Source organism: Erinaceus europaeus, chromosome 16 (genome assembly GCF_950295315.1).
Source record: "Erinaceus europaeus chromosome 16, mEriEur2.1, whole genome shotgun sequence".
Lineage (NCBI taxonomy): Eukaryota > Metazoa > Chordata > Mammalia > Eulipotyphla > Erinaceidae > Erinaceus > Erinaceus europaeus.
Genome location: NC_080177.1, coordinates 25,673,428 through 25,699,178, shown reverse-complemented (window position 1 = coordinate 25,699,178; position 25,751 = coordinate 25,673,428). Strand labels below are relative to the sequence as shown.

General features: G+C 41.1%; 2 protein-coding genes and 1 non-coding gene across 3 annotated transcripts in view; 1 reads left to right on the top strand and 2 right to left on the bottom strand.

The window, feature by feature from the left end:
* Positions 1 to 73: 73 nt before the first annotated feature.
* On the top strand, positions 74 to 17,154 carry EIF2S1 (eukaryotic translation initiation factor 2 subunit alpha). Its single transcript, XM_007525815.3, has 8 exons — positions 74 to 397; positions 5,893 to 6,134; positions 7,977 to 8,056; positions 8,481 to 8,632; positions 10,832 to 10,938; positions 12,546 to 12,643; positions 14,961 to 15,104; positions 16,602 to 17,154. The coding sequence occupies exons 2-8, from the start codon at positions 5,894 to 5,896 to the stop codon at positions 16,725 to 16,727; spliced, it is 948 nt and encodes a 315-aa protein (XP_007525877.1). The 5' UTR covers positions 74 to 397; position 5,893; the 3' UTR covers positions 16,728 to 17,154.
* On the bottom strand, positions 14,635 to 14,704 carry LOC132533616 (small nucleolar RNA SNORD18). Its single transcript, XR_009545477.1, has one exon. It is a non-coding gene; the product is annotated as a small nucleolar RNA SNORD18 (small nucleolar RNA).
* Positions 17,155 to 19,831: 2,677 nt separating the features above from the next.
* Positions 19,832 to 25,751, bottom strand: part of PLEK2 (pleckstrin 2) — a 30,689-nt gene continuing 24,769 nt past the window's right edge. Inside the window, exons 6-9 of the mRNA XM_007525814.3 lie at positions 25,617 to 25,718; positions 23,243 to 23,326; positions 21,004 to 21,082; positions 19,832 to 20,318 (exon numbers count right to left, since the gene is read on the bottom strand). Coding sequence (XP_007525876.1) covers positions 20,191 to 20,318; positions 21,004 to 21,082; positions 23,243 to 23,326; positions 25,617 to 25,718 — 393 coding nt within the window. The 3' untranslated portion in view covers positions 19,832 to 20,190. The remainder of the gene's footprint in view (positions 20,319 to 21,003; positions 21,083 to 23,242; positions 23,327 to 25,616; positions 25,719 to 25,751) is intronic.

The window sequence follows — 25,751 nt, the reverse complement described above, 5'->3', positions numbered from 1 at the left end:
CCTTCACTTGTCTTTGATCACAGCGCCATCTCATGGCTGGCGGGGGACTTTGAGCGAGGTTTCGCTCCTTAGGGACAAGGAATCAGAATCCTACATCTTCCTCACATTCTTGAAGGCTACTTAGTGACAACTAAAGATATCGGGCAAATGAGCAAACGTACTTTCGAGACCTTCCCATGGTCCACGTTCGTCCCAGTTCCCGGAGGACCTAGACTCTATGGTCAGTGATGAAGAGAGGCCTCTTTTCGGTTGGCGCTTGCGTGAGGCGAGCATGCGCTGTGAGGTCCAGCCAGAGCACGCTGAGGAGGCTCAGCTCCTGGTGCTGGCGGATCGGCTCCGGTCTTTCTGACTAAAGAGGGCGGCGCGGGACCCCAGGGCGGGATTCACACACCGTCAGGTAACTAGTCCCACAGCCTCCGTTTCTCCCGGAACTCACTCGAGTGGGGGTGTCTGGGGACGCGGGTGGCAGGGAGAGGGTAGGCCCCGAGCCCTTTTACTCCTGAGCGGGAAGTGTCGGGACCCCGCCGCTCGGCTGTGAGCGAGTCTCGGGGTCGGCCTGTCCCGGGTGTCACCGTACGATCGGGCGAGTCTCGTGGAGGGAGATGGACCCAGTGACTGGACGGCCGCTGCGGTCGGCTCAAAGGGAGGGTCCCTGCCTGGAGGTGGGGCGGCTCGCTAGAAGGCTACGACGCCCCGGCTCCGGCTCCGGCTCCGGCTCGCCGCTGTCCAGGCCCGAGAGTCGCCGCCCCCCCCCCCCCCGCGCCTTCTTCCGCCCGGCGGACGCGCTGGAAACCGGACGGGACGCGACTGCGAGGGACCTGGGAAGCGGCCACTTTAGGAAGAGCTCGGCCAAGAAGGGGCTCGACGATAGTTGACTTCTTGTTTTTTTTACCCGAGAGTCGCAATATGTTATCGCTCGAACCGTGCGATTCTGTAGAATGAGAGCGACACTTCTCGAGGAGAAAGAGCACTGTTCGGCCCCGACGACGTAGAGCAGTAGAGCTGTAAATACAGTAGGGCTGTGTTTAGTGTGAATCCCCCTCCTCCCTTTTTTTTTTTTTTTTTACTACCCATTAAACTTAACTGTAATTTTTCTTTTAACAAGAAACATTGTTTCTTGGAGAAAGGCCATGACAGAGGTGACTTGATTTTCCTATCGATTTCGAGTTACTGAAGGGGGGGGGAGGGGTGTAACTTCGTCTTTTGACAGTTTGGGAATGGTGGGAGTAGAGTTTATTTTTATTTATAAAAAGGAAATACTGACAAAACCATAGGATAGAGGGGTACAACTCCACACAATTCCCACCACCCAATCTCCATATCCCACCCCCTCCCCAGTAGCTTTCCCATTCTCTATCCCTCTGGGAGTATGGACCCAGGGTCATTGTGGGATGCAGAAGGTGGAAGGTCTGGCTTCTGTAATTGCTTCCCTGCTGAACATGGGCGTTGACAGGTCGATCCATACTCCCAGCCTGTCTCTCTCTTTCCCTAGTGGGGCAGGGCTCTGGGGAAGCGGAGCTCCAGGACACATTGGTGGGGTTGTCTGTCCAGGGAAGTCTGGTTGGCATCATGGTAACATCTGGAAACTGGTGGCTGAAAAGAGCTAACATACAAGGCCAAACAAATTGTTGACTAATCACGAACCTAAAGGCTGGATTTGGGGTCTCCGTTTTGTAGATAGCTAGTAGGCTTATTTTAGTTATATTCCAAAGGGCCCATGACTAGTTATTTTCCTGAGCCTGACCTCTGATATGCAGGTGGATCCAAGTTATTGTCTGGGGAGATGACGCCATGGCTGGAAAAAGGACTAGAATGCAGGATCAGGAAAGAGGTAGCTCCAAAATACGGGAAAGGTGTATAAATATTGTTGACTGTATACCCCAGGTAGTGGTAGAATTTTACTGCTTGTTTTTCAGCTGATGTCATAAGGCATTTTCTGATTCTCAAAAGATCTTAAAAAGACACACTGATATTTGTAGAGATTGGTGCTTGCTGTTTCAACCACAGTGAAACTTGAAAGGTTTTATTTGTGTAGTGCTCCTATGCTGGAAACGAGCATTCACAAAGCACAATATAGGTACCTTGTATTGGTGTATTAGGATGTTAAGTTTTTTTCTTTTTTTTTTTTCTTTTTTTAACCACAGCACTGATCATCAGCTCTTGTTTAGGGTGGTGCAGGGGATTGAACTTGGGACTTTGCAGCCTCAGGCATAAGAGTCTCTTTGCATAACCATTATGCTGTCTACCCACACAAAGACTTTCTTTGTCCCATAGTGTATTCATTATAGTGACTTGACTATATTCAGCTTTAAGGAAGGACTTGTACGACCTATTTAACAGGCAGAATTACAGTACAGGGTGCATTTCGAAATGTGGATGTACTTGGCCAAATAACACATACCATATTGTAGTACTTTAGTATATATGTGTAGCAATAATTTTCAAAATTTTTAAAGATTTATTTATTAATAAGAGAACCAAACCATCCCTATGGCATATTTGATGCCAGGGATCAAACTCAGGAACTTGAGCTTGTAATCCAGTGCTTTAGCCACTGCACCACCTTCCAGCTGCTATCAAAATACCTTCATGTTTATTTTCTCTCACTTGGTACCTTCCACAGAGCTGTGGAACACATGGCACAAACTACAAACTGCAGTTCACTAGGAATACATTCCCGAGCAATAAGAACGAGTAAGTAGGAGAGCAAGAACTGAAATGCTCCACTGGAGCTGTTCTCAAAGTTCTCTGTTACTTGCCTGACTTGGGAATTTATTAAAAGCCAAGTAAGCCAAAGTGCCTTGGAACTTAACATCACAATTGAATAAAATTACATCTATAAATAGTAAAATTATAGATGCCTAGTGTATAGTTTCTATTTCTTGGCTAATTCATTAATGTAAATGGGGAAATATCCATCAATCAATTGGTAGTTTTTTTTGTGTGAAAAGGATTCTTCCTGTATTTAGTGACTGCTTTTTTTTTTATTTATAAAATTAAAAATATCAGCAAGACCATAGGATAAGAGAGGTACAGTTTCACACAGTTCCCACCACCAGAATTCCATATCCCATCTTCTCCCTTCAAAGCTCTCCTGTTCTTTATCTCTCTGGGAGTATGGACCCAGGGTCATGATGGGGTGCAGAAGGTGGAAGGTCTGGTTTCTGTAATTACTTCCCTGCTGAACATAGACATTGGCAGGTTGATCCATACTCCCAGCCTGTCTCTCTCTTTGCCTAGTGGTGCAAAGCTCTGGAGACGTGGAACTCTGGGGGGGGTACATTGGTGGGGTCATCTGCCCAGGGAGGTCAGTTTATCATCATGGTAGCATCTGCAACTTGCTGGCTGAAAAAGCATTAACATATAAAGAAGAGCAAATTATTTAATAATTGGGAACCTAAAGGCAAGAATATAGCAGATAAGATTTGGGGTCTCCATTCTGGAAAAAGCTAATAGATCTATTTTAGGTATATTCCAAGGGGGCCATGACTTTACTAGTTTGTGCCTGAGCCTGTCAGCTAACATGCAGGTGGACCAAAAGTGTTGTCTGGGAAGATGGTGTCAGAGTTCAAATAGAACTAGAAAGCTGGACCAGGGCAGAGAGTAGCTCCCAAATATGGGAAAAGTGTATAAATATTGTTAACTGTAAACCCCATCAGTTTGATCTGGGGCCTATATTCAGTGCAGGAGCCTGTGTAACCTCTGCATCCATGTAGGTCTGAGCTTGCATTCTCTGGTCATAGCTAGGAACATTCCAGGCTGCACTGAATTGCCAGACCCGCCTTCCTTGAGTGGTAGAGGATTTCGGTGCAGCCTCCTTTCAGAGAATGGAACATTCCCTACCATTGTTGATCCACACTGAGGGCAAGGCCCTATCGGGGCCCACATCGGGGTCCATTATGTTGTTCCTGATGGAGATGACCAGTGACAGTGGAGAGAGGGATCTGTTAGGGGTCTAGGCCCATCATCATGTAATGACTACTTTTTACCTTTGCTGTGAATAATTTAGCAGCAGCATTCTTTATTTACCCTTGTAGAAGAAAAAGGGGGGTTTGTGTTCATATATTCCATCATGATTGTTTTACACTACTGCCTGTGTTCCTTAACCATCAAATTAAGCCTTGCTTTCTCCAAATTATCAGCTTTACTGTTTTAAGGAACTTGGTGAACTAACGCCTATTAAATCTCTTTAAACTGTTCCACACATTTCCATGACATCATTTATTTTGATAATGAGACTTAGTTCTCAAATTGTAGCACTTCATATTTAGGTATTGGACCACAGTTGTGGGGTAGGGGGGCAATGTTGAAAGTGAAAGAACTAGCTTAGCTGTTTTCTAGGTGAGTAATTCTGGCTATTGAATACTGAATTCCCTTTATCTTCTACATCCCCATTTTGTCAAGCTACAAGAAAAATTGACCTCAGCCACTGTTACTAATATGTTGCCTTTTGTTGTTAAACAGGATGAAATAGTACTAAAAGTGTGCAACATATACACCAGAACTGAAAATGTATGTTGATGTTGGTTTTTATCGAGGTGTGCTTAATTGTATGTTTAGCAAAGTATCCCTTACAATACTAAGGTGCAGGCTATGGATCCAAGTTGCACAGACTCAAATTGGAGCCCTTTCACTTGGTAGTGTGTGAGAGAACAAGATGCTTAACTTACATGTCAGTTTTCCCATCTATATATAGGGGAGAGCTAGTTGGGAAGTGCTGTCTTCAGGGAGAGAGGCAGTGGGTAGTAGGTAGAATGATGTGTAAACCACAGGGAAGATACAACTAGCACTTCTCAAACTGCAAAGCCCAGGCCCAGAACTGTGATTCTGTTTCTAAAAGTAAGTAATAGCAGCCACATTTCTCAGTTAATAAAATGCAAGGTATTTTTCCCATAGACTTTTAGGTCCTATGATTTTAGAACTTTGAGATTGGTCAGTTGGTTAAGACTAACAGAAAACCATCAACTATGTTTAGTTTGGTCTCTTTTTAAAAATGGGGTTTTCAGGGCCTTGTGACTGTACTCTCCCAGTCGAGCATGCAGATTACCATATTAAGGGACATGGGTGCAAACCCATGGCCCTCATGGCATAACTTCAGATTTGTGGCTCATAAAAAAAATGGTGCTCAGGGTAGGTTGGGTGGATCAAAGGGAATAATTTAAAATATACTTAGTGTTTAGAGCTGAGAAAAACTTGAACCTAATAGTAATGGAGACGTACAGAGCTGTCCTCAAGATCAAATCTGTCCAATGTCGTTAAAGACCATTTGGAAATAATGGGGAAAAACAGAAGCCAGAAGTTATAGTTGAAGTCAGATTCAGACTTGAAAAGGATACGGTTTAGTTAAATAAATAATGCAGTTTTAATTTTTTGTCTCCTCTACCTGTGTAACCTTGGCTAAATGATAGGACACATCATTTGGTATATTGGCTAGAGGTAGGGTTTAAACAGTCAGGAGATTCTTCCCATTAGAATGGGTTATAACACATACAGCTTTGACAGTTGGGGAAAGAGTAATTTTTGTTGGTAAATTTATAATAGTGATGCTTCCTATAGTTTGTTATTAAAGTGGTGGTATTAATGTGTATTTTACTCCTGATGCATGCCTTTAATCTATAGGTCTCAAAACACTTTATAGATGGTAATTATTTTTTATGATTCCTCTGACACTGGTGGCAGAGAATCACACAAGCCTTACAAAAATATAGAGCAAAATAAAAATTGATGTTTAGTTCTTAAGCAGCCATCAGTGTTCTGGTACCCATTAAGAAATTTAAAAAGGTGAGAAAACTAATAACTTATTTCGGTGGCAAGATGTGGAAAATTTTATTGACATTTCTTTTACTTTGACCTAACTGCAGACCTACCCAATTCTTTTGTTTACATTTGCAGAATGCCGGGTCTAAGTTGTAGATTTTATCAGCACAAGTTTCCTGAGGTGGAAGATGTAGTGATGGTGAATGTAAGGTCCATTGCAGAAATGGGGGCTTATGTCAGCTTGCTGGAATACAACAACATTGAAGGCATGATTCTTCTTAGTGAGTTGTCCAGGCGGCGTATCCGTTCTATAAACAAACTAATCCGAATTGGCAGGAATGAATGTGTGGTTGTCATTAGAGTGGACAAAGAAAAAGGTGAGTAGGAAAAATACCTAAATTATATGTTATGTACCTACTACAGTTTTTAAAATAAATGGAGATAAAAAATGAAAATTGTCCTTTTTTACTTAAACTCTGTAAATTTAAGGATGGATGCTGATTAGCCGTCATCATTATGGTTTACATTAATAGTATGATATATATGACACAGCTACATCTCTTTGAGTTCAGCCCCAGGCGGCTTATTTAAAGCCATTATCACAGTAAAGCTAGTCACAAGAATTGTTTGATTTCCTAGTGCATATGATAATTAAGTTTACACCCTTATGACAACAAAAGACTCTGTAAATTGACATTTCCTCTACTTCACTGTAGCCTACTAATGCAGTAACATTGTGCCTTAAAAAAAAATTCAAGAGCATGTGCCTTGGCTATAATTATGACCCCGACACAAAATGAGTAAAGGGTGTTGGAAAAATGGTTCAACACAATATTCTGACAAGCCTTTAATGTAAGTTGACCAGGGTACAAAGCTTTTTCATACTTATCAGGTGCCCTTTTTCTTGATTTAAAGGTAAACTAATAAATAATCAGATAGATTATTGATGAAATGGAAATGAGTCAAAGGTAAGTTAATTTTAAGGATGTTTTATATAAGCTTCAAAAAGGCAGTGTTGGGCTGGGGAGATAACATAATAGCTTTACAAATAGCCTTTCATGCTTGAGGTACCAAAGGTCCTAGGTTCAATTCCCAGCACTACTCTAAGCCAGAGCTGAGCAGTGTTCTGGAAAAAAATAATAATAATAAGAGCAATATACAAAAAACACTCATCCAAAACCTGCTGTTATATAACTACAATATAGTTACAGTTACTGGTTATGCAAAGAGACTCATGCCTTAGGCTCCAAAGTTCCAGGCTCAATCCACCATAAACCAGAGCTGAATCGTGTTCTGGTAATAAATTTAAAAAAAAAAAAAAAGAATGCTTATGACCCCACCCCACCCCCAAATTCTATGGGCTCTTTTAAGCAGTGTTGGATGAGGTTTTGGTTTTAAAGAAATTTTATGTGGTTCGGGAGGTGGCGCAGTGGATAAAGCATCATACTTTGAAGCATGAGGTCCTGAGTTCAGTCCTCGGCAGAAAGAAAGAAATTTTATGTATTCCCCGAGCACCACACACCTCTGGTTATGGTGGTGCTGGGAATTGAATCTGGGAGCCTCAGATATGAAAATCTTGCATAACCACTATACTGGCACTCTGGCCCTGAAGTGAATATTCATATATTACTCATTGGGTACCTTTTTTCTGAACTCCAAATTTACCTTTGTGAATACCTTTTTTTTTTTAATTAAATGTAATGATACTATTAAGTCAGTTGTGGCTTCAACGAACTTTTTAATGTTTTATTTCCTATTGGATAGAGACAGAGAAATTAAGGGGGAAGTTGTAGAGAGAGAAAGCAGTACTTTACTACTCATTAAGCTTTCCCCCTGCAGCTGAGGACTTGGGGTTTGAACTTGGTTCCTTGCACATGGTAGCATGTACGCTCATCCAGGTGTGCCACTACCCAATCTTTATTTAGTTAGTTGTTTAGCTCTTCATTGTATTGTAGGTATATTGTTGATACAACTGACCCTGTGATGAGTGAATGCCAAACAAATACAGAATGCTTTGATAGCTTTCATCTGGCTATTTGAAAATTAGTCCCTCCACCAAGAGGGAACCATAATTACATTATGATGAAAGTGCATCTCTGAAGAAACTTCTGTTCATATGATCTTAGAGAATAAACACATATGTCAACCAAACCACCTAATTGGGAATGGTTTGCTGACACCTGGGTAGATGATTTATTTTCCAAATTTTTCTCATACAGGGTATATTGATTTGTCCAAAAGAAGAGTTTCTCCTGAGGAAGCAATCAAATGTGAAGATAAATTCACCAAATCTAAAACTGTGAGTAGATTTTTTTTTTCCTGGAAGAGCCAGGGTCTCCAGTCCACTTCTCTCTGATACCTAGAGGGAGGGAAAGACACTATAGCATCAGAACTTTCTCTACAACCCCATTTGTGAACAGTATCTACCATGTGGTGCCAAGGCTCAAACTAGGTTTGCACACACACTGAGGTTAGCATATATTTCTTTCTCTCTCCCTACTTATATCCCCCTTCCTCTCGATTTCTTGCTGTTTCTATCAAAGATAATAAAAAATAAAATAAATTTGTGGTAAGGTGATTTTTCTTGTCACAGATTTATTTTAGTCACCTTAACCAAAGGGGTGTGTGTGTATGTATACATATATATAGTCTATTAAAATGTTTAAATGCTTACATATGTGTGTGTTTTATTTTTTAATTGTTGAGCTCTATTGTATTTGTAGGTTTACAGCATTCTTCGTCATGTTGCAGAAGTATTAGAATATACCAAGGATGAGCAGTTGGAAAGCTTGTTCCAGAGGACTGCCTGGGTCTTTGATGACAAGTACAAGAGACCTGGATATGGTGCTTATGATGCATTTAAGCATGCAGTCTCGTAAGAATGTTTTCCTTGGCTTTTCTTCCACCTTGATACCACAGATTCTGGGTCAAGCACACAAGTTTTAAACCTGGTGTTTAATGATATAACATTCATATATAAAAATTGTTGCCAAATGTAGATGAAAACATTTCTGTATGAAAGGCCCCATAATCTGGTAAATCCTTCCTGGTCAAGCCTAATTTCATTTTTATAAAAATAATCTCATACTACTCCCTTAATAATTTTCCCCTTTGGGGCCAGGTGGTGGTGCACCTGGTTTATTGCACACATTACAATGTGCGAGGACCCGGGTTCAAGCACTTGGTCCCCACCTGCCTGGGGGAAGCTTCACAAGTGGTGAAGCAGGGCTGCAGGTCTCTCTCTCTCTCACCTTCTCTATCTTCCCATTCCTTCTTGATTTCTGGCTGTCTTTATCCAATAAACAAAGATAATTTTTTTTTAATTTCCCCTTCTAGCTTAGTTATTGCTATATAGGTAACTTCAGGGGCCATGTAGACATTTCATTTAAAACTTAGAGGCTGGGTGGTGATACACCCAGTTGAGTGCATAATATGCAGAGACCCAGGTTCAAACCCTCAGTCCCCACCTGTGGGGGGAAACAGCTAAAGAAAAGGGATGGGGGGAAGTGATTACCTCTTGTTCTCTTTATTGATTCCCATCTCTTTACTGATTCCTGCCTTCTCTTATTCAGGATAAACTGTAGCCCATCATTTCCACAACTTGTTTGCCAGTGTCATGAGCTTTTGTGTCCTGTTCTTCTGCTCCTGCCAGCCTTGAACTGATGTTCTTGCCTTCTCTACACCTGTAGACTGAGTTCTGCTAGGGAAAACTAATGTGTAGGTGGACATGTGTATTCACAGTCTCTAGCCTTAGCTGAGACATCTCTACTGCACACACTCTGTGCTCCTAATCATATTCTTTACACTTCCTCAGATACCCAGCCTACTGTAGACCTCTTCTCTAAGCTGGTGTGCACCTGCTTGATTTATGAGGATAATGGGAGCCATTGCCCAGGATCTCCTCTTGTTTCCACTGTGTCAGCAAACATCATCTTCATTCTGCCTGCCTTCCCTCAGTCTCCTTTCACACTGGAATTTGTATTCTCTCAAATTAATCTTACTCAGCACCTCTTTATATTCTAACTCCCTCTCTTAGGTCTGGTTTTGCTACGTCAGAATACAAGTGAATTCTAGTTTCTCCTATTTATACTAAAAAATAAATTCCATTTGCTTTTGTAACAAGCAAAATGTCCTTTTATTTTAATAGCCAGCCTGCTTCTGTTCTTTGTATTTTGTATTTAGTCTCTACTTCCTTTCCTCAATGTTCATGCTCCTCGAGTAGCATCACCGCTGCACTGAAGTCAACTTTTCAAACGTGGTTGGGCCAGCTGCCATTTGGGAATTTATTAGAGCCTTCAGTAGGCTGGCTCCTTTGGTGTTCCAGATCCCTTCCAGTTTATCCTCCTATGTGATAGAGACAGAAATTGCGAGGGATGAGGAAGTAGAAGGGGAGATACCTGCAGCACCTTTTTACCACTTGTGAAGCTTCCCCCTTACAGGTGGGGCCGGGGTCTTGAATCAGGGTCTTTCCACATATGTGTGCACTCACCCCCAGGGTTGGTTGGTTCGTTTGTTTTTTCAATACCATATGGGGAAAATGAAAAACATGACAATGACTAGCATAATTCTTGCTAACAACCTATATGTAGTATTAGTGCTACTATTATCCTTTATTTATATAAGTGAATTTAGGCTGAGACTAAATAATTTGCCAAGTTCACCCAGCTAGCTAATGGTAGGGCCAGGATTCAAACTCAGATATTTTGATTGTGTCCATTTAGGCTATCAGTCCTTAAGTACTACTTGTCTTTCCTAACTTTAGTTCTGCACTCCTTAGTCAATATATTTCTTATTTGCTTTCTTTGTCCAAATCTCCAATCAGTTTGACTCTTATTTGTAATGTAGTACTGACTATATTATCTAATACTATATTATGTTAGACACTTTTCACTTTTATTCTACACATAAGGAAACTAAGAAGTTGAGAATTCCCAGAGACAGGTAGATATTATAGTACAAAACTAAGATTTGAATTCTAATATTAATGCTTGTACTCTTAAAAGATTCTCTGTGGTATTGTATTTAGTATTGCAGTTATCATGAAGTAATTTTTTTTTCTGTTTGTTTTTATCAGAGACCCATCTATTTTGGATAGTTTAGATTTAAATGAAGATGAACGAGAAGTACTTATTAACAATATTAATAGGCGTTTGACCCCACAGGCTGTCAAAATTCGAGCAGGTAAGTGGGGGGGGGGTTTGTTTGTATGTTTGTTTTTTTAACAGTGTTTAAAATAGTTTGCACATACACACACACAGTGAGTTAAATAATGAACTTTACCAGAGAGTGTATTGCTACATCAACACATACATTTGTCTGACGATCTTTTTTTAAGAACTCTATTATTTTATTATCTTTATTTACTTACAGGATAGAGACAGCCAAAAATTGAGAGGAAGAGGGAGCAAATACTGAGACAACTGCAGCATTGCTTCACCATTTGCAAAGTTTTCCCCCTGCAGGTGGGGACCAGGGGCTTGAACAGGGTCTTTGCACTCAACCAGGTGTGCCACCACCCAACCTCTTATTTTTATTTTTTAAATTGCTACCAGGATTATCAATAAAGCTCACTCACTGCACTATGAACCCACCACTACCAGTGGCCTTTATTTCTTCCTGCTTTTTTTTTCCCCCCCTTCCCCTTCTTAAGAGGGGAGAGGGGAGGGCATAGAAAGAGAATATCTGCAGTACTTGCTTCCCACTTGTATGAAGCTTCTCCCCTTTAGGTGGGAGCCAGGCTTGAACCTGGGTCTGCACATGGTATGCCACCACACAGCCCCCACCCCCAAATATTTTTCATAACAGAACTTTAAGAAATCATTACTTTTATTTTTACTAAATCATAAAATTGATATACTGACACAGATGAAAGTCATTATATATGAGTTCAGCTGACCTTTGTTTCCTCATTCCTTTTTTTTCTTTTTAGAAGAGAACAAGAGATCAAAACATTGCTCCATATTTTTAAATATCATTTTAAAAAATATTTATTTTAATCTATTAGGACAAATTGAGAGGTAATGGAGGATAGAGAGGGGAAAGAGCAACCCTACAGCCCTGCTTCACTAGTATAAAGCTTCACCTCTGCAGTTGGATGGGACTTGAATCTGGGTCTTTGAGCATGGTAGAATGTACACTCAACCATGTGGTCCACCACTTCTTCACCCCACCCTACCCTATATCTTGTATATTCTTGCAATCTGAGTACCTCTAGTTAAGTTAGTTAATAGTTTTGGAGTATGTTCTTTCAGGTGTTTTTCCTATATACATATGCTATGCTGAGATGTAGTGGCTAGGTAATATTCCATACATTGATAAACTAACATAAATCATCTCCTTCTTGACAAACATTGAGATTATGTCACATTTTTTAAATATTGTAGTAAAATTACTGGATCAAAGGGTAAAGCAGTTCCTAAAGTATTCTGAAAATTGAAACTTCTTCAGTTCAATCTTCATCAAACTCTTACTTTATAAGAATTTTATAAGATTCCAACACAGGGGTATTGGAATCATGTTTCACCACAAGCACAGACAGCATGTTTTTATAGTTTCATCATTCAGGGATTTGAATTTAGGTAAGACGTTTCTGTGTCATGAGGGAGAACTAGAGCACTTCTCAAATATGGTATATAGTGGTGCTGGGGATTGAACCTAGGACCTCTAACCCTCAGGCATGAAAGTCAGCCATTATGCTGTCTCCCTAACACTATCTCTGATTGTTTTTAAACCTTTATATTCTTTATCATAGCTTTTCTTTTTTTTTTTTTTTTTTTTGGCTCTGTTAGATATTGAAGTCGCTTGTTATGGCTATGAAGGTATTGATGCTGTAAAAGAAGCCCTGAGAGCAGGTTTGAATTGCTCTACAGAAACCATGCCTATCAAGGTGAGTAGTCGTGGTTTTCTCCTTGCTGAAATACCCGCTCAAGCCAAATTAGATTCTTTTTAATGATTTTGTTTTATTTATAACAAGTGTTATGAAAATTGATTCTTATTACTATTTCTAGAGGTTGTTTATGGTCATAGTCTTTTTGTTAAAGCTACTGCGGCTGTTAATGTAAATGGAAGTTTTTGTTCCTATTTAGTGCCAGAGAGCTATAATAATGCTGATAGAATCTTGAAGAGGACATGTTCTCTCATTCACATAAACCTTTTAGCAAGTTCGCGGGGGGGTGTGTGTGTGTGTGCGTGTGTGTGTGTGTAAGATGATAATGGATTTAATTCTGTACTGTTTACTCCACATCTGTCCCCATTCCCTCCATTGGAAACTGCAGTTCTTGCAAGGTCACAGATATAGGTTAACTATTATTTCTACAACTATATATATATACATCCCTGGACCTGCTGTCTTTTCCTAAGTCTCACCTATACCTATTATTACTTCCAAATGTCCTTCCTGTTATTGGGTAAAAACAAAAGTAGAGAAGGGAAGAGGTAGATACTTGCAACCCTGCTTTACCCCCTCAGGTAGGAAGCAGGGGCTTGAACCTGGGTCCTTGTGCACTAATGTGTGTGTAACCAGGTGTGCCACTCACTGCCTGGCTTCATCTAAATTATCTTTGCTTATTTGATAGAGATAGCCAGAAATTGAGAGGATGGGAAAGATAGAGAGACAAAACACCTGCAGCCTTCACCACTAATGAATATTTCCTCCTGCAGGTGGGAACTAGAGGCTTGAACGTGGGTCCTTGTGCATTGTGACGTACACTCAAATCAGGTGCACCACCGTTCAGCCCCCCAGAATTTTTCATGGGTACAGAAGTTGGGAGTTCTGACTTCTGTAATTGCTTCTCTGCTGGACATGGTTGTTTGCAGACCAATCCACACACCCCCAACCTGTTTGTTTGTTTGTTTGTTTTCCCTAGTGGGGTAGGGCCCTGGAGAGGCAAGGTTTTGGGAGAGGGAGTTCAGGATAAAATTATAGTAACATCTGCAACCTGGTGACTGTGGCGTAGTGAGGTTCTGAAGAAATCCCAGTTGTATTTTAAGCATTCAGTGATGTTTTTTTGTTGTTGCTTTTTTTCTAGTTTTAAGAGGAAAGCGATCTAAAACGGCTCCTACTTCATAACCACACCTCTGGTGTGAGTCTTCTATCAGTGATAAAATTAACTGGGTGGTTACTCAGAATTTTTTTTTTTGAGGTGATTTTTTTTTTTTCCCTTTTGTTGCCCTTGTTTATTGTTGTCATTGTTGGATAGGACAGAGAGAAATGGAGAGAGGAGGGGAAGACAGAGAGGAAGAGAAAGACACCTGCAGACCTGCTTCACCGCCTGTCAAGCGACTGCCCTGTAGCTGGGGAGCCGGGGGCTCAAACCAGGATCCTTATGCCGGTCCCTGCGCTTTTCTTTTCTCCACCTGCGCTTAACCTGCTGCGCTATCACCCGACTCCCCAGATTTTTTTTTTTTTTTTTTTGCCTCCAGGGTTATTGCTGGGGCTCAGTGCCCACTCTACAAATGCACTGCTCTTGGTGGCCTTTCCCCTGTTCCCCCCCCCTCCATTTTATTGGATGGGACAGAGAGAAATTAAGAGAGGAGGGGGAGAGAAATAGATACCTGCAGACCTGTCTCACCTCTTATGAAATATAGTGTGTTGTCATCTCACACACACACACACACACACACACACACACACACACACACACACACAGACGGATGGGGAGCTTGGAGCTCAAACCCAGATCCTTTCATGAGTCTTTGCACTTAGTGTGCCACTGCCCACTGTGAATAAATTGTTCTTTAGTTAGAACCAAATAGGAATTTTTGTGTTACTCACAAGTTATCTAATAGCTAATGATGCTTATGACTAGCTACCAGAGATAACCAGAAGTCATAAATTAGTTCACTGAATATAATTTTTTTTTTTAAAATTAAATGCCGAGCCTCAGAAGTTCCACAGAAATCATGGGTTTCAGAAACACGGACCATGGGTGGAAGCTCATCACCGTGGCCGGCCGAGCTCGCCCGCACACCCCCCCACACCGCCGGCCGGGCAGTTACCGGGGATGTTCCTGAAGGCCTTGATGATGCCGTTGTCTCACTGAATATAATTATAGTGTAATTTATTGTAAACAACTGCTAGATTTGGTTACTATATCAGTTTTGCTACATGAGCATATCCCTCAATATTGTCAGCCCACAGAATGTGAGTTTTGATTATCAAACTTTCTGTAGGTACATGTATGATTTCTGTCATTTTTCCCTAGATTAACCTAATAGCTCCTCCTCGGTATGTGATGACTACAACAACCTTGGAGAGAACAGAAGGTCTCTCTGTTCTCAATCAAGCTATGGCTGTTATTAAAGAAAAGATTGAAGAAAAAAGGGGTGTCTTCAATGTGCAAATGGAGGTGAGAGCAATACTATTTGTGCCTTGTTCTGAAAGTCTTTAAAGCAATTTAGATCAATGTCAGTAAGATCAACGGAAGCTTTAGTGCTGTGCTGTCTCTGTTTCTGTCAGAAAGAAAAAGCAGCCTTGGATTAGTGAAATCACTCATACAACTCCGGGTGGGGGGGGCGGGGGTTAAGTCATCTAGATGACTTAGATCCTAAAATATCTAATTGTTGGCTTGGAGGGCTACTAAAAGAGCCCTTTTTAAAAATATTTATTCCTTTTTTTTTTTTTTTTTGCCCTTTTATTGTTGTAGTTGTTGTTATTGATGTTGTTGGATAGGACAGAGAGAAATGGACAGAGGAGGGGAAGACGGGGACAGAAAGATAGACACCTGCAGACCTGCTTCACCGCTTGTAAAGCGACTCCCCTGCAGGTGGGGAGCCAGGGCCTCAAACTGGGATCCATATGCCAGTCCTTGCACTTTGTGCAACCCACTGTGCCCAACTCCCTAAAAGATCCTTTTACAAGTAAGTAAGAATATCATGAGATAATATTAGACCAGGAATGGGGAACGTCTAGCCCATAGGCCAGAATCATTTCATTAAGCCCTGCCAATGCAATCAGTTTTTTTCTCGTAACAGCATTAAGTGCTAGTTTTTAAGTTAATTGCTTTATGTAGCACAAGATTTCCCCCTTTCCCTCCCAGGAACAGACAATGAAGGTGAATAATTTGTTATCAGAAGGAAGTGTGAATTGCTTAAAACTTTTACCTTGGGGACTTAGAAACCAAAGGATTCACTTGTATTTTATTTTCCTCACCTTAGCAGGAATAAAACCTGATGTCTTTTTCTTTTTTTTTATTTCCTTTTGATGCCCTTATTGTTTTATTGTTGTAGTTATTATTGGTGTTGTTGTTGGATAGGACAGAGAGAAATGGAGAGAGATGGGGAAGATAGAGGGAGAGAGAAAGATGGACACTTGCAGACCTGCTTCACCGCTTGTGAAGTGACTCCCCTGCAGGTGGGGAGCTGGGGGCTCAAATCAGGATCCATATACTGGTCCTTCCGCTTTGTGCCACCTGAACTTAACCCGCTGTGCTACCACCCAACTGCCCTAATATCTGTTTCTAAAAGATTCCTAGTGTGGAAAGGAATACACATTTAGAACCCAAGAAGGTGAATTTCTGCATAATGTTTTTTGTGGATTTGAAAGATAGAGCTATTTTCGATTTACTTAATTGGGGAGGGGCAGAACCAAAGCATCACCTTAGTAAATGCATGATGCATACTTTGCATGCTATTTTTCTTGTTCTTATAATTTCATCTATATTTCATTGTTCTTATGAATTCCTTCCATTATGCAGCTGAATTTATTAGTGATGCCAGAACTGAATAGGTATATAGTTGTTAGAAAATTGTTTTATGAGTTAAAGTGCTGGACAGTAATGGTATTGAAAATGAATATGTGTACTATTTAACTGCTTTATCTTGAAATTATGCCTCTATTTTCACAGCCCAAAGTTGTCACAGATACAGATGAAACTGAACTTGCAAGGCAGCTGGAAAGGCTTGAGAGAGAAAACGCAGAAGTAGATGGAGATGACGACGCAGAGGAAATGGAAGCCAAAGCTGAGGATTAACTTTGTGGGAAACAGATTCCATCTCAAGGAATACAAAACAGCCCTTTACTGGTTGTAAACCCTAGACTTGAAAGTTTTCCAATATTGAAAACTTTAAGGCTGAATATTTTTTATTTCCAAGTATTTAAATGTTTCAACAGACCAATACATGAAATGCCTTCCTCCTAAATGCCAGCTGTTTTCATACAGCAGCTCCAACACAATGAGCATTTGTAATGGGATGGCCTGATTTCATTAGAGACAAATCTTTAAGCTAGGAACAGTCATAAGATTGGGCTTGTGATTTCCATTTCTTGTGTCTCCAGTTTGGCACCCCTTTATAGCTCAGTGCTACGTGAGATTTTCAGGGGCACCCAAAACAAATACTTACAACCTTTCTCTACAAATTGTATCAAGCAAATATTAAATAAATTTCTGGGACATTTAACTAGACTTTTTTTCCTTCTTGTCACCAGCCAAAAGCATTATGAATACCAAGATCCTGGTTCTGTTGTCTTGATTTTAGTCTACATGTAGAAATGTGTACTCAGGTGACCAAATAATCTATGCAAGTGAACCTTTCAAAAGTAAGTTTTAGAGCTGCTAAGTTAAGCCACAGTGAAGTTGATGGCGGTGGGGGTTATTGGCTATATATTTGAAATTGATGATAACACATAATATGAGAGGATTTATCACACTGGTCCTTGTTGGTATGCTGAGCTACTTGCCTTGAGCTTGTAATTCTGGCTGGTAATAGGTTTTATCATTTCATGTTTTTGAAGATACTACCTTAATTTAGCTCTTCTGATTACCATCATCCAACTGTCAACTTTTTTATTCTCCTTAAAATATCTACTATGTGTTACCTAATATATAATAGGGATGTTTGAATTATTTTTCTTTTTTATTTTTCTTTGTTTATTTTTTATCTATAAGAACTAATGTTTTGAGGGGCCAGGTGGTGGCACACCTGGCTGAGTGCACACGTTACAGTGCACAATGACCCAGGTTCAAGTTGGTGGTCCCCACTTGTAGGTTGAAAGCTTCACAAACAGTGAAGCAGTGTCAAAGTTATCTGTCTTTATCTGTATCCCTTCTCCCCCTTTAATTTCTCTCTGTCCTATCAAGAAAAAAAGAACCTATTTTCCAGAATCTAGGCCTTGTGCATATGCAGTTACACTGCTTCTAGGCCACTTTTTCATTCAGACAGACACAGCACAACACTGGAGCTTCCTGTGGTACCATGGCACCTCCCGGGTGGTGCTGGCACCTGAACTAGATCGTGTATGTGACAGTGTTTGTGATAGACAAAGATTACTGAGTTTTTTACTTGGTTTACTGAATTTTTTTTTTGTACTTCAAAAGCCATAATTGTTGAAAAATATTGTTAACCTACAGTGATTTATTTATATCCTATGCACAGAGTTAATCCCACTTACCTATTTCCCCGTTGGCTTTAAGATCAAGTTGCTTTCTACTCAAGACTGAAGATTAGCTACATTTGGATTTTATTTATACATAAATTTAAAATAAAAAATAAGAGCACTCAAATTTTCTTATCTTATAGTTTAATCAGTATTTATAATAGTCTGGATAATACTCAAAATATTTAATGAGAACCTACAGAGACATTCCAGGCACTGCATCATGTTAAGTATGGTTATTACTCAGCTCAAGGGACCTAGTTTGAACATTAAGATCACAAAATGGCTCAGCCCACTTGCAGGGAAGTTGCTTCATAAGCGGTGAAGCAGGTCTACAGGTGTCTTATCTTTCTCTCCCCATCTCTGTCTTCCTCTCCTCTCCATTTTTCTGTCCTATCAAAAAAAAAAAAAAATGGCTCAGGGTTTTTAAAATGTAAGCAGTAGTAGTAGTACTTTGGCAAGCAGTGTTCCCTGGTTTGCCTCCAACAGATGCTCATTTATCAGTACTTCCTAGCACTTAAAAATGATGCCATCTACTATGTAGAGTGAGGTGCAATTGTGCCAACTTTTGAGTCAAACCATCAAGCCAAGTGCTATTTAATTCAGAAAAATAGTTATTGGCATTCCAAATGCAATAAGAAATTCCAGAACAGACCTTGGTGTGATGCCAGGTGGGAAATGGTGCTTTAAAAAGCAGTCTCTTAAATGGAATGAATAAAACAAAACCTCAACAGTTTGAAATTCCTGATTATTCAGATCAGACACTCTAGACAAGATTAAGAGATGACAGGTGGTAGCACAGCTGTTGAAGCACACACGTTACAGTGCACAAAAGGATCCAGGTTCAAGCCCTGGTCCCCACCTGCAGGGGGAAAGCTTCACAGGTGGTGAAGCAGGGCTAAAGATGACAGTCCAAGTTACTTAAAGCTAGTGTATATATATATACGTATATATATATATATATATTCCCTTTTGTTGCCCTTTTTTTGTTGTTGTAGTTGTTATTGATGTTATATAGGACAGAGAGATGGAGAGAAGAGGGGAAGACGGGGACAGAAAGATAGACACCTGCAGACCTGCTTCACTGCCTGTGAAGTGACTCCCCTGCAGATGGGAAGCCGGGGGCTTAAACCAGGATTAGAAGGCTAGTTTTTAAGCGTTCTGGAAGTATGTACTCCCCTTAGTAACAGTGACAATTCTACCAGTTGTTCTTGCAAAAGTACTGGCAGTAGTTTGTGCCAAATCAGTGTGTAAACAGACATAATAAAAAATTTTAATAATTGTACAATACAGACTTTTCACTACAGATTAACCTAACTGGTAAAGCTTTTTGGTGCCCACTTTTCCCAGATAGTGTTTATTTATAAACTAAATTTCGTCTCTAATAGATGCTGCTAAAAAATTACAGAAAAGCTGTAATTTTTACCAGGGATGTTTTTGGTGTTTTTTGTACATGTGCCTGATCTTTCAAGTTTATGACTTCTCTGCAGTGTATAATACCTATATCAGTGTATTTTTCAAAGCATGACAATGTTTCCTGAATGTTCAGAATTTTGTCACCGTCCCCATTTTAGAACAAAGCCTGTCTTGGTAATAGATTGCTTGAAATGTTTTCATAATTAGCTTGTGTATATAGCCTCAAGCATGAGTAAACTTTGGAAACTAAAAGATTGTATAAGAATTCTAATAGTCAGAAACAAATGACAATTTGACAATTTTTATTCCAAAGGAGTTCCTGATAGTATTTCAGAGACAGTATTACACTGGGCAATTAGTGTTAAAACAAGACAACCTTCTTTGTTTGGTGTCAGAAATGGCTGGCTGGCTAAGCTGATAGGCAGAAATGGAGAGACTGGTGTCCAATGTCAGTTCTAGTCTTTGTGAGTTATTAACATGAAGGTAGAAAGGAAATAGCACCATTTGCCAAGTGGAATCTGAGAAACTTCACCAATCTCACTTTAAAGTAGTACAATATATGCAAAAAACAAAGTCTTAACACTCCCATTCTTCTGGAAATCCTATCTGTATCATGTAGTAGAAGAGAGAAGTCCTTGTCACTGTCACGTTAGCTTTTTGATAGCTTCAATCCACTCAACTCGCTCAGCCTTGCTGCTGGCCTGAATATAATAGTGTGTGTCATCTTTAGTAATCACTTTGAAGAGATTCCCCTGGACATTTCCTTTAACCCCTAGGCAGAAAGAAAAATCTGAGTGAGTGAAAATGCTTTCAGCTACAACCTGCTGAAAAGGCAACTGACACAAAGACAGTAAATTTTCCTAAATGCAAATGTATATGGTTGAATCCCATTACATGCTTGGGGCCCTTTTTCTTCTATTCCCTCTTCCTTGTCTGTGTCTTAAGTATGTCTGGGTATTTTCAGAAGTCTTGGCCTGCCCTCTATACCAACCACAGAATCCAATGTTTATACTAAAAGTTGACAGGTATTAGAAGTTGGCTTGTTTAACTTTTTTTGGACCTCAGTTTACACATCTGTAAGATGAGAATAATACTGTTTTCCTACCCTAGCTGCTTATGAAATTAGTGAGATAACAGATGCTAAAGCATATTGCTAGGCTAGCCCTTATGCATTATACTACTATTAGGTGAAGGCTTAAGAGTCTTTAAGGATGGGAGCCAAGAATATTGAAGACAAAGATTATTAAGTTATATTGAGCACTAAGAAAACACCTCACATGGCCTTTTCTCTTAATTATGAAGTTGGCTTCAAAACTTACTGTTTCATTGAGAAGTCCTAATCAGCAACTATAGCTTAGTCCCTCATCAGCAGAACTTTCTCAAAAGTATATAAAGGAGGCTCAATATCTTTAAGCTGGGTGTGGGGGTTGGGGGGGGTTGCTGAAGTTGCACCTTACCAGTGGGAACACCATTATCCTCAAGGGCGGACACAAGTGAACCACGAAGAGAAAACCCGCCCACTGGACGGCTCTCTTCCTGCAGAGAAAAAAGATCTGACTAGGAACTGTATGAATGGGTGAAAAGAAGCATTACGCCTTACCTTAACTCAGCTGAAGAAGTAAGTGAAAATTATTTGCAATAGATGAGTTTGAACTTCGGATATCACATGTCCCTTTATTAGTAATACAGTAAAATAATAACCAGTAATAAAAGTTTGTGTTTCATTTCACAGCCCTCCATGTGGTCCCAAGGGACTCATCCACACTCTGGGCTTAGTGTGGGGGTGGTTCCTGACTTCAGGAAGGAACTGTCCAGTCTACTATTTCAAAAGCAAGATGAAAATCACACACCAAGGCTGACAGGCCAGCTAGGTCTTTGTTTCAACTAGAATTAACAATAGATGAGTTATTCATGTAGTGATACTTTTATTTGTCTCCAGGGTTATCACTGGGGCATAGTGCCAGCACTAAGAATCCACTGCTCCTGGTGGCCATTTTTCCCCACATTTTATTCAATAGGACAGAGGAAAATTGAGAAGGGAGAGAGAAAAGACACCTGCAAACCAGCTTCAAGGCTTGTGAAGCATCCTAGCTCCAGGTGGGGAGCAGGGGCTTGAACCTAATTCCTTGTGCAGGTCCTTGAGCATAGTAAGTACTATGTGTACTTAACTAGATGGTATCAGAAATTCAGAATAGCAATTCTTTGAGTTAGAGAAAATTTAGTAAGTTATAACTTCAATGTGATATTATAAAAGAAATAATGTCTGTGGGGACAAGAAATGGCAGCTGCAGAAGTTGGACAGGATAAGAAGTTGTAGTTAGGAGTCCTATCAGCTCACCCCACCTTCTGTAGCCACACAGCTAGTTTTGGAGAAACCCCGTTTGTCCTCCCCAGGTGATGAAAGTTAGGCTGGAGAGATTCACTAGATAGGGTGCATGTCTTGCAATGTGCACACAGCATCACATGGGAGTGGTACCAGAGGAAGCTCTGGTGCTGTGGTGTCTCTCCTTACTCTGAATGAAAAAAGGGGGGTAGTGTCACAACTGTTAGAAGGTATATGTCAACATGCACAAGGATCCAGGTTCAAACCACCTATAGGAGGGACTCTTCACAAGCAGTGAAATAGTGCTGCAGGTCTCTATACCCCCTTCCCTCTCAATTTCTCTATCTCCATAATTATTATTTTTTTTTAAATGGGTTGTAGGCTGGGGAGATAGCATAGTATTTTGTTGTTGTGTGCCGCCGAGAAGAGAGAGAGGAGGTCCGGAGCGAAGAGGGAACACAAATCTTTATTTGCGCTGGCACCTCAGAGTTGGGTGCTAGAGAAAGCAGGTTGGGCCACGTGGAGGTAGCGAAAATGGCCACCTCACGCAGTAACCTTTCCTGCGTCTGAACACCGAAGTGAAGCGCTGGCAAGAGAGCAAGGTGCGGAAGAAGGGCTTTTATAGGAGCAGCTTTCTCGAGAATGGGAAGAGGGAGGAATAACCATAGCACTCCAGGATAGGATAGGAGAATGGGAGGGGGGAGGAGTGGCCAAAGCACTCCAAATATGGCGGGGGAAATAGACAATGCCCTGAGGGCACAACAGGCACTCCAGGCACTCCGAGAATGTCCCCCAACTCTCACAGGAACTAGCAGTAGCCTGAGGGGACATCATGGCAGATGTGACTGCATCTGCACAATTTCCCAGCAGTATTTATGCAAAGAGACTGTTACTCCTGAAGCTCCAAAGTCCTAGGTGCAATCCCTTGCACCACCATAATCCAAACTGAGCAGTGCTCTGGTTTAAAAAAAATGCTGGCAGGAAAGGTGGATTCATAGTGTAGGCACCAAACCCTAGTAATAATACTGTTGGCAATAAAAATTTTAAAAAAAGTGAATAAAGAGGTGTCTGGAGTTGTAAAATTGTACATACACAAGGCTCTAGCTTCATAAACACACAACACATACCCCATTACTTCCCCTACATGATGGCAGAAATGTGGGCAATGGTGTAATAATAATGGAAGAGGGGAAATGTGGGGGAACAAAGAATAAAAGCATAGAACTTAGGAGTAACCTGCACTGTGGAAGGTATGACATGGTGAGGCGGAAGTAGGAGAAATGTGAGAGAAAGGAAAAGAAGCACAGCCAGGCCTTGCTATGCTGAAAGAGAAGCACCAAAAGCAACACAGCCACCGAGCAGCCGGCACTCACTTTGGAAGGGTCGTAGTAGTGCAGAAAAGCTGGGTCCTTCCTCAGTACAAAACGCCGCACCTTCCAGTTTTTCCTCTTGTGCCCCTGCAGCAAAGAAAGGGTTCAAGGCTCACTGGTGACAACTCTTAGTCATCTCACACTTCCATGTTAATTACAGCAAAACCTCTGAGTCAGCCTGCTCCAGTGAGACTACTTTCTAGAAAAAGTTCACAGCCACCCCAAGGACTACACCAGTGTTCATGTGTTTCTCTGCTCAGTGACACTTATAAACACTGTCACATTAAGTTGAGTTGACAAAGTTAAGGAAGATTGGTGCTAAAGGACAGGAGCATTATGTGGACACCACTCAGGGCAAAGAGAAGGACAAGAACGGAAGGCAGTAGGTAGGAGCTGGATTGAGAACTCACAGGCAAGCTTGAATCAAAGGCACCAACATTTTAAGCACCAACTTAGTCCCCAAACAAGCAGAAGGCCATTTGGGCAGTGAGATATTTTGCCATGTGCATGACTCAGGTTCAAGTTCAACTCCCACTGTATTGAAGAAAGCTTTGATGTGGTCTTGGGTGGGTGTGATATGTATGTGTGAATACAAAAGTGGTGTGGTGTCTCAAAAAAAAAAAAAAAAAAAACAGGAATCGGGCAATAGCGCAGCGGGTTAAGCGCACATGGCGCAAAGTGCAAGGACCAGAGTAAGGACCCTGGTTCAAGCCCTGGCTCCCCACCTGCAGGGGAGTCGCTTCACAAGGGAGTCCATATCACAAGGGAGTTGCTTTCTCTCCCCGTCTTCCCCTCTCTCCATTTCTCTCTGTCCTATCCAACAACAACAATAAAACAAGGGCAACAAAAGGGAAAATTAATAATAAAAAACTTAAAAAAAAAAAACCAAAGTAGTAATACTTCTACTTGAAACTCAGAGAGCAATTCTTTGATGAGTTAGAGAAAATTAGTAAATTATGACTACAATATGACATGGTATAAAAAAAACTCAAACATCTGTGGGAACAAGAAGTAGAGAGCAGCGAATTTGGATACATGATGGCAGAACCACATTTAGCATTCTTTTTTTTAAATACTTCTATTTATTATTGAACCAAGACAGAAATTGAGAGGGGTGGGAGAGATAGACACCTGCATTCCTACTTCACCACTTGGGAAGCTTTCCCTCTGAAGACAGGAACCAGGCGCTTGAACCTGGGTCCTTGTAAACTTTCATGTGAGCGCTTAACCAGGTGTGACACTGCCTGGTTCCCACATTTAACATTCTATATCAGAAAGTGAGAAATGACTGATTACATGCTGAGATCTAAATGTGTTAAGATGTGTGTGTGAGAGAGAGAGAGAGGAAGAGAGAGAAGGGGGGAGAGAGATTCTCTGGTTTCAAACGTTAAATGACAAATCTTCCTGGCCCTCTAGTCTGAGAACACCCAGGCCCCTCCCACAGCCCCTGTATCCAGGGTCTCACTGCCTCCCCTCTCTAGACTTCAGACAGGTCAAGGAGAAGCAAAAACAAGCCTGGGCAAGACTGGTCATGGTACAAATGGTTGATGACCAAGAGCAAACGGGGATTCTAGAATGCATGAAGCAGGACAGCCCAAGTGACTCTGGGAAATGTCTAAGTCATCATAGAGATAGACACATTCACACAGTAGGTCAGGTGTGCACAAGCACGAAGGGTGTGCAGAAGGCCTACTTATACTGCTGGGATGTGGTGATCTTATTCACAGATCTTTTTTTTTTTTTTCACTCCAGGGTTATCGCTGAGGCTTGGTGCCTGCACTACGAATCTGCTGCTCCTGGAAGCCATCTTTCCCATTTTTGTTGCCCTTGTTATTGTTGTCATTACTGCTGTTGTTGCTGCATAGGACAGAGAGAAATCAAGAGAGGAGGGGGAAAGAAAGATATACCTGCAGATCTGCTTCCCCGCTTGTGAATCGACCCCTTACAGATGGGGAGCCAGGGGCTCGAACCATGACCCTTACATCAGTCCTTGCACTTCACACTATGTCCTTAAGCTTAACCCACTGCATTACACCTGCCCCCCCCATTGTCTGCTTTTAAACACTGCCTAGCTGGTAGTGTCATTCCAGAGATGGACAGGGTCCTCAGTATTTGTTTAATGTGGTTATTACTTGTTATTACATATATTACATATATGTGGTTATTACATTTCCCCTAAATATCTTTTGTGTCTGAGACTCCTTCTTTGCCCTTTGACTTGCTCCCTTTAGCTGTGCTGGCTCCTCTTCTAGCTGATTCTGCTGATAATGAGTGCCCCAGAGAAGTAGAAATATTAGTCCTCCTACCCTTTGGGGTCAGTCCTGCCTCCCAAGAGTTTAAAAGGTGTCCACTTCTCCCTTCTCAAAGGCAGCCATACCTGCTTAGCCAGATAGCCTTGTTTTACCACTGTGCCACTTAACTCCACCGAGCTAAGATCGATTTCTTCTTTGGGGCTTGATTTCTTCTTGTAGCTCTCAGCCTAGTGGGAAGTGAGATCAAGGACTCTGTTACA

Coding starts and splice junctions, on each gene's coding strand:
- EIF2S1 (XM_007525815.3), top strand. CDS start 5,894: ATGCCGGGTCTAAGTTGTAGATTTTATCAGCACAAGTTTCCTGAGGTG. Junction 8,633..10,831: donor GCATTTAAGCATGCAGTCTC/GTAAGAATGTTT, acceptor TGTTTTTATCAG/AGACCCATCTATTTTGGATA. Junction 15,105..16,601: donor TCTTCAATGTGCAAATGGAG/GTGAGAGCAATA, acceptor CTATTTTCACAG/CCCAAAGTTGTCACAGATAC.